The sequence below is a fragment of the Vicia villosa genome, linkage group LG2 (genome assembly GCF_029867415.1).
Source record: "Vicia villosa cultivar HV-30 ecotype Madison, WI linkage group LG2, Vvil1.0, whole genome shotgun sequence".
Classification (NCBI taxonomy): domain Eukaryota; kingdom Viridiplantae; phylum Streptophyta; class Magnoliopsida; order Fabales; family Fabaceae; genus Vicia; species Vicia villosa.
Window position 1 is genome coordinate 93857414 of NC_081181.1, and position 8957 is coordinate 93866370.

At 33.6% G+C, this 8957-nt stretch overlaps 1 protein-coding gene across 1 annotated transcript; it reads left to right on the forward strand.

Annotated features, from left to right (window-relative positions):
• The first annotated feature begins 415 nt into the window (after positions 1 to 415).
• On the forward strand, positions 416 to 6632 carry LOC131651655 (beta-1,3-galactosyltransferase GALT1-like). Its single transcript, XM_058921324.1, has 8 exons — positions 416 to 567; positions 2590 to 3655; positions 4085 to 4320; positions 4417 to 4698; positions 5023 to 5151; positions 5219 to 5398; positions 5810 to 5917; positions 6035 to 6632. The coding sequence occupies exons 2-8, from the start codon at positions 2890 to 2892 to the stop codon at positions 6248 to 6250; spliced, it is 1917 nt and encodes a 638-aa protein (XP_058777307.1). The 5' UTR covers positions 416 to 567; positions 2590 to 2889; the 3' UTR covers positions 6251 to 6632.
• The last annotated feature ends 2325 nt before the right edge of the window (positions 6633 to 8957 follow it).

The following is an 8957-nucleotide window of genomic DNA, read 5'->3' on the forward strand; positions in this document are numbered from 1 at the left end:
TTTATTATAAAGTCCGAAAATATATTTACGATTCTTTCTCGTAAATGCATTTTTAAAATTAAGTAAAATTTTAAAAAAAAATGATGCGTTCCCAAAATACACCTTCTGAAACGTAAGGCAAAATTGAGTTTTCATAATATTCTTTTCATATTTTACCCATTTTATAATTTTTCTTTTGAGATATGTAGCATTTGAAAGAATAATTTTCTTCTACATATATTTATTTACATATTTACCCTCCCGTTTTAAACTAAAAAAATCTAATAACACCGGAGAAAACGGTGTCCGAATGTCTCGGTGTTTTTATTTTTCCATACCGACTCTTTTTTTAATGTATTTTTTAATTTTTATTTCTCTTTCAATCATTTCAAAGTTCGTACTACACGTATTAAGTTTGAACAGTGAAGAATTTAGAAAGACAAAATCAGAAAGAAACTTCAAACTTTATAAAACAAAGAAATAACACCAGCATAAATAATTATACTATTCTCTCTCTCTCTCTCTCTCTCTCTCTCTCTCTCTCTCTCTCTCTGCATTTTCCGCCATTTTACAAGAAAATCTCACAAGGTAAAACGATTCTCTCACTCGCTTTCTCTTTCAATGCTTTACATTGCGATTCTACTTCGTTTTCACACTCTCTCTGTTCGATTCTTTCTAATTTCTTCGAATTTCTTTGTAATTTTTTTACACTTCTTTTGATCCATTTGACTCCGCTTTTACTTGCTTTGATTTCAGATGCATCTTACTGAAATTAACCGCAATTTTATAACTGTTTTAGTTTAGTGCTAGTTATTTTTCATGATTTTGTTCTCATGTTTATGATTTGTTTTTGTTCATTCCGTTTTGGTAATGATTCATACTTTTTTTGCTTGGCATTTAATTTGAAGATCGAATAGTTTAGGAAGAAGCTCATAGATTAACGCGTTTAATATATTTTTATTATATATATTTATGCATAAATATATTTAAATAAATATTTTCTTTTATATATGCATTTCTAAATTTAATTATATTAGTAGATTTAATGCTGAATTTATATAAAGGTAAAGCGATGGAAATATTAAGATCTGAGTTTAAATTGATAAGATTTGATTGGAGTAGGGTTTATGTGATTCTAATTAATGTATAATAATTTGAGATTTTGATTGAATTTAATGATTTAAGTGTCATCAAATCATTGGTCAATTTATTTTTATTCTCTTATATATGTTGAGTTTCACTTTTTTTTTTTATTTCTTAATTATTAGTATAACATATATACAAAATTAATGTTTCTAAATATGAAATACCGTATTGCTATGTTGACCAAATGGTGGTTGTTTGCTTAGGTAGGGTATTGACTTGTCAACATTTATTGTTAGAAAACTTTTTTTGAAGTGGCTTCACTTGCATTAAACTTCAATATAATGCTGGTAACGGAATTGACTAACAACAGGAAAATTTCTAGAAAATAATATCTGCATGATACTAGCAAATAATAAATTGCTAAAGCCATGGTCAGTGTTATCAAATTGTGGCACCATGGCCGCTATGACAGATATACATGGTGGTTTTTGGCCTCGTCGCAATTGTAAATATCGACCTATATTAAAATCTGCTATAACTGCGCCTCAAAGCGGCCGTTATGGTGGAATTTTGGCTCTCCGCCATGGACAGTCATCCGCCATCCTCAACACTGGCCATGATAAATTTTAAGTTTATGTTGGAAAGAAATTATGCTTCATACTACCTCAAGGCAGTGAATATAATTCAACATCTTTTGATGTGATTTTTGAATTTGCTTACTATTGATATGTTAGTGGAATTAATTATGGTCTAAAATCAATTTAGGAAACTAGTATTGCATTGCATACAAAACTGAAAATTGAGCAAAATCAAAGATGATATGTTAGTGGATTTAATTATGGCCTGAAACCAATTTCAACAAGAGCAGGGAAGAAGATGAGCACTAAGAATGATTGTTGTTCAGTCTTGGATCCTCTTTTTTTCATAACTATAATCTCAATCTTATTTTCTTTTAACACTATAGAGAGTTTACATGAATATACCACACTTGTATTTTACTTAGATTACCCACTTAGAGATACTCAATGCTATTTATAAGATCCCCCAGAACACAAGCTTTGCTGAAAACTAAAATAGTAGAATTAGGTTAAATCAATTATGGCCATTAACTGACTGTTACAGAATGTAAGAACCTGTAACAAAATTATAACAGACTCCTAGATATGCTCCTAGATGCTTTGGTATGTGTAATGTAATTTAACCACTTGTAAAAAAATTTGAGACACTTCAACATGCTACAAATAATACCATATGTACTGCATATTACAAGATCTGTTCTCTAGAAAATCGTACATCTTACCTTTTCTTTAAATCTAGTTAGTTCTAGTAATGATTTGTGGTGTTTCCATTCTATTCTTTTCATAGTATCCTAAGATGGTAAGTTTCGTTATGGTAAAAAAGATCAAAAACTTGCTTTTGGTTTGGATTAATCATATAGACAAAGCACAACGTTTGAGTTATTTTATCCCCACCTGCTGCAATATATAAAGATATAACTGTGTAAACTTATTGTTTTGTATACAGGTTCGGCATGCTTGCTGCATTTGATTTGCTTTTGGTATGATTTTCATGGTGGATGTCTCAGTATACAAACATGCTTCTAAAGGCTGGTAGTTGAACTTAGTTTCAGATTGACAACAGACTTGAAAAAATAAGCGAATCTTGCATAGCTGGCAAAGGTTTCACTGCACATGCTTCCGTATATCTAATAAGAACTCTTACAATATTCCGGAAGACAATGATCAATTTGGTTGTGGTCTGGCATTCTTATGATCAAGTACCATAAAGTCGTAGAGATATTGCTTCATTCATAGGATCACCGAGATGAAGAAATTGTATGGAGGAGTTCTGATTGCCTCAGCGTTTACACTTTTTATGCTTATGATCCTGCGTTACGGGGTCATGAAAAATCCTATTAGTGAAGGTTATTTGACCATACCTGTCTCTATAAATGGTACTAATCCTCTAGAATGGATAAATCCTGTGATTCCGCCTGCTATTCAAAACCCAGATGGTACTTCTCAAGTTATTTCTGCAGACATTTTAGTATCTAGCCTCTTTGCTAAGAACAGCTTTTCCAAAAAAGAACAACAAACTCTGCAAACATGGAACCACTTGAAGCACTTAATTGGTCATGTTCAGGGTTTACCTAGTGCAGCAGAAGCTATCAAGGAAGCTGCCAATGCATGGAATAGTCTTGTATCTTCAGTTGAAGAGCAAAAGCAAGGTCATGCAAATGATAGTTCAAGAGCAAAAGAGAAACAATGTCCCCATTTTCTTAATAAAATGAATTCTTCTGAACTTGGTAATAGTAGTTACAAACTGCAAGTACCTTGTGGTCTGACACAAGGTTCTTCCATTACTGTAATTGGCACTCCGAATGGTATTCTAGGTAATTTTCGGATAGACCTGACTGGAGAACCAATCCCTGGGGAGCCTGATCCTCCAGTTATCTTGCACTACAATGTTAGGCTTCATGGCGATAAAATCACCGAAGATCCAGTAATTGTCCAAAACACTTGGACATTAGCTCATGATTGGGGTGAAGAGGAACGCTGTCCATCCCCTGGTTCTGAAGAGGTTAAGAAAGGTGAAAATCACTCTCTCATTAATCCATATGAATTCATGTGCATCATAATTGAAGCCAAAGTTTCCTTCTACGATTCTGAAATAAATCATAACTGATGTCAAGGTTCCTCTTGTGATTCTAAAATCAATTTTTAAGATATTTGAGTTCAATGACTGCCAAAGAGTATTTGTTTTATAACAAAAGGCCATTTTTCCTAGTTTTTTTAGCCTCTTAACTTACAGTTGCAACAAAATTGAATCTTTTCTGCCTAAAAATCAATTGATTTTTCTATCAATATTCGTTTTCGTCTTTCCTCTTCTATATTAATTTTTAGTGCTAAAACTTAATCTAATAACTTTTTGCTGATCCAGATGTTGTATATGCCATAAAGTGCATTTACACTACTTCTTTTAACTTCCTTTATTTATTTATTGCTGTTTTCTATGCCAGTTGATGAGCTGGAACAGTGCAATAAGATTGTAGGCAAGAATATTAGCCAACTTTACATAGGCGGTATGCATTCCCACACTTCAAGACAAATTTCAGCAGCTGAAGAGCAATCAATTAAGAGAAAATACTTTCCTTTTAAGCAAGGTTACCCATTTGTCGCAACTATTAGAGTGGGATCAGAGGGAATCCAGATGACAGTTGATGGAAAGCATATTACTTCATTTGCTTTCCGCGAAGTACTTTCTTACTCTATTGCTTTTAATTTTTGTAATATTAAATATTGAATAAAATGTCTTTAAATATGCTGACCAATTTTTCTGGTTATGATTCAGACCTTGGAGCCATGGCTTGTCAGTGAGATAAAAATTTCAGGGGACATAAAATTAGCATCCATTCTTGCTAGTGGTCTGCCTACATCAGAGGATTCAGATCATATTGATGATCTGGAACTATTGAAATCAAGTCCTCTATCTGCACAGGCCCCGTTAGATCTCTTCATTGGTGTTTTCTCTACAGCCAACAATTTTAAGCGACGGATGGCTGTTAGAAGAACCTGGATGCAGTATAATGCAGTTAGATCAAATACAACGGCTGTGCGCTTCTTTGTTGGTTTGGTGGGTGTTACTTGTGATCTTCTCACTTGATACTAAATAAGTAGAATTGGGGAAAGATCATCTATCATATCATACTATAAATTCTTTTATTTTTATGAATTAATGGTCTTGAAACTTATAAATTGTTTCATTAATAAGAAATAAAATGTGCTAACAAAGTTGTTTCCATTTGAGATTTTTGTTTTCACTATCTATACACTATCTTAGCATTTTCACCCGGAATAATTTCAATACAGACATGATATTTTGATATGTAGAATTCTCTGTTAATAGTGTTAAACGAAGGACTTTGCTGAAGTAAATCTCGTGTTTGATTTGATGCAGCATAAAAGCCAAATAGTTAATGAAGAATTATGGAGAGAAGCACAAACATATGGAGACATACAGTTGATGCCGTTTGTTGACTACTACAGCCTCATAACCTGGAAGTCTTTAGCAATCTGCATTTTTGGGGTAATGTCTTGTCTTTTCTTTGACTTGGAAAATAATTCCCTTCTCATTGGCATTATCTTTTGAACAGACACAGGTTGTTTCAGCAAAGTTTATCATGAAGACAGATGATGATGCATTTGTTCGTGTAGATGAAGTGCTAGGTTCTTTGCAGAGGATCAATGTGGCTAATGGGTTGCTATACGGACTCATCAATTCTGATTCCCAGCCTCATCGAAATCCTGATAGCAAATGGTACATCAGTACAGAGGTAGGGATATCCTTTTTTACTTGAACAATCTTTCTTCCATTTCATTTACATTATTAGTTTCTGATTGTAAGTTAATGGTATATGCAATATTTGTTGATTGAGCCTGCTTGTAAATAAATTTTGAATGAATCTATTATAATTAATGTTATTTCCCGTGGTTGGATTGAAACTTGATTCCTGAGTCATGGCCCATGGGCAGATACATTTTTATTAATTATCATATGCTTATTGTCAGAAAATGGAAATCTTCCCAACAGTTTACATTGTTAGAAACTAGATGAAAAAGTATTTACTGAGATTGGACTGAATTGCTTATTTGCTACACTGTTGGAATGAAACTTTTATGCGCATTTTTTAATTATTTTCTTCTCTACTTATTTTCAACTAATGTAACATTAACTTATTGTAAAGGAATGGCGCGAAGAAAGTTATCCTCCATGGGCACATGGTCCCGGCTATGTGATCTCACATGACATAGCAAAGGCAGTCTACAAGAAATACAGAGAGAATCATTTGAAGGTATGTAAAATCCTTTATTTGTTCAAAATGTAACACATCGCTAGCGGGCTATAAAGATTTTATGCAAAAAGCATTGGAGGCATACATGAACACTTGGCAATTCTAAAACTGTTACAGATGTTTAAATTAGAAGATGTTGCAATGGGAATCTGGATTGCAGAAATGAAGAAGGAAGGTCTAGAAGTTCGATACGAAAATGAGGGCAGAGTTTATAATGAGGGTTGCAAGGATGGTTATGTGGTTGCCCATTATCAAGGTCCAAGGGAGATGCTATGTTTGTGGCACAAACTTCAGGAATTAAAACGTGCAACATGCTGCGGTGATAGGAGGTAACTACTGAATGCTGACTAACCAAGATACCACTTCTGATAAAGAATTTCCCTCTTTTTTGTATAATAGAAAGAATAGTTAGCGTAGCCAGATATGATTAGAAATAGGTATTAGTAGGGCATATTTGTTATATTCGTTTAAGTAAATCTGATGATTGTTCTATGTAGAAAGAGGGAGAGAGATTTGTATAGAGCTGCCAATTAGAAACGGGTTATCAAATTTTCCCGTCTGATCAAATTTTGATTGGAAACATGCCATTGTAGAAAGAAACCTCAAATTTTTAACTGTTTTATATGCCAGTGCTACGATAGTTTAGTCATTTTTACTCAACTACTCCCTTTTTAGTGTTATTCCTGATGTCATTCAAATTGTAGCATGTGTTTGGAAGAATTAAACTTGCATTACATATAATTTTTTGCTTAGCCAGAACTAGTGTATACAAAACTATGTTTACATAGTATTTATGAGTTCTCACTTGTATGTTGAGAATGGTGATATTTATTTATTAGCTTGAGGAAAAATGATGTAAACAATACCATTTTAGGATAAAATATTCTATTTTTCTTACAATATAACAATATGATTAGAACATACTTTTTTCTCTTTTTTTATTTAGTGTCAATTATAATGATCAATCTATATAATAGCACTAGTGCTTCTATTATCAAATCATCGAATAATATTCATACTTTTTTGTTTCTCACACTTCTAGTCAAATATTCTTGATGTAAATACTATTTTAAACCCTCCTTTTGTTATATATTTATGGTGCTAGTTTTGTGTCTGTCTGACCTTGAGTCAACATCTAGCTTTGCATGATCAATTAGGTGATATGAGACATTTCTTGCACTTCAATTGTACTCCAAACTTTGAGAGTTTCACCAAATGGTTACAACTTGCAACATACTTTGCTTGATCTACTTACAAATGTTGGCTTGTCTTGCTCAATCAACCAACTAATTAGATTCATTTCACACAATTCATAAACTCATCAAGTGTTTCGACTTGTCAATACTAAGGAATTTTAAATATCACATCACATGTCTTCAGACTCAAGATTCCGAAGAAAGAAGAACTCTTAAACTGAAGTAGTTCAAATGCATTCGCCACTTAGAACCATATTTTAAGATTTTTAAAAGCACTGTTTCACCTATGGAGACTGGAGAACAAAATCGCATAGATTGCTTAGCGCGCACCGCAGTGATGATGCAAAATGGAAAATCGGTATCGGAAACCGAATTGGCAACGTGGTAATGTAGCAAGAATTTAAGAAGAAATTAAATTGCTGATATAGAGGGACTGTTTATCCAGAAATATGGTAAACAAGCGCTAGTTTCCTTTTTAAAGGTTACTTTTGCGGAATCAACTAGAATATTTCAGGACTGATTGCTTTGATTTGTTTATTACGTGTATCTGGTTTGTATTAAATGCAGCAATGACTTTAAAGTAAAAGTAAATACTGAAATTAAAGGCTTTAAAGTAAATGAAAGCGATAAAAAGCAGTAAATGTGCACTGAAAGTAATGCATAACGTAAAATGATTGCATAAATTAAACTGGTACACATACGTACATTCCAAAGTTGCACTCGTCACTCATTATTGCACAGAGATTTGAGTTTTACTTGTGTTTTGTAGAAAATGCGGACCCCTTAAACTGTTCCTATAGAACTTGCTTAAATAGTAAAAATACAATAACTACTACTAACGGTCGACTGATTATCAGCCAACATGTGTCTTCGACATGCAATATCTTCAACTGTGAGGCTTCCACGCGTCCTGTGAAAACTGCTAAAAACTGCTCGAAAACTGCTTCTTTTGACTTCTGATACCCTCCGACTTCAGAGCTATACTTAAACAAAAACGCCTAAGTTTTCTGTTTATTCTAGTCGAACATGCATGGTACATTAACTAATTCTAGTCGAACCTTGGCAATGATGATTTATTGGTAGTCGAACGGTAGTCTTGACTAAACAAAATCATTTAATCAGACTGCTTTGCCTTAGATTCTTTAATAATCTCATCTGTTTCAGAGACCACTTACCATGATTAGCAAGTCGAAATCCTAGGGTAACAAATTGCCCCCCAAGCGACTTCTTTCGACTAATTTCAAAAAAGAGAAAGATGGCGTTTCATTTTCCTTTTAGGTTTCGACTTTTGATTTCTTTTTACGCCATGATTACTTTGCACATCCCTAGACACTAATTATTACCTAAATCCTAGGTAGTGGGCTATAACTGCTCCCCACTTTCTAAAACCAGTTTCCAAAGCGTTTTTGACGCGACCTTTGATTCAACAACTTCTTTTTTCCACGATTTTACTGACGTCACTACAACCTTATATATATATGTGAGTCTCTTCTCCTTTTTCTTTCTTGTTTCATTTTCTTCTCAAATGTTTTCAGAGAGTTTTCTTCTTCTCTAACCTTCAAACATCTGATTTCTTCTCTTCTTCCAAACACAACAATGGCTGCAAACACCACGATTAATACCAACACCACCGTTTACTCTACAGGTTCCAACCCTTTAGGAGCTATTATATCCCGTGAAGAGGAAGAACAAGGGTTGGACTTTGTTCCTCAACCCAAACTCACAGAAGCCAAAGCCATTATTTGGCAAAATCAGATGCTAATCCCCTTCCAAATCACTGATAAACTGGTGGCTTTCTCAGGGCCGTTACCAGATCATCGCTCTCATTCAGCACAAACCACTGG

What these genes read in the sequence shown, in the direction of transcription:
- LOC131651655 (XM_058921324.1), top strand. Translation starts at nt 2,890, where the DNA reads ATGAAGAAATTGTATGGAGGAGTTCTGATTGCCTCAGCGTTTACACTT. An exon ending in AATGGTACATCAGTACAGAG is followed by an intron (nt 5,399 to 5,809) that starts GTAGGGATATCC and finishes CTTATTGTAAAG; the next exon opens with GAATGGCGCGAAGAAAGTTA. An exon ending in ACAGAGAGAATCATTTGAAG is followed by an intron (nt 5,918 to 6,034) that starts GTATGTAAAATC and finishes AAACTGTTACAG; the next exon opens with ATGTTTAAATTAGAAGATGT.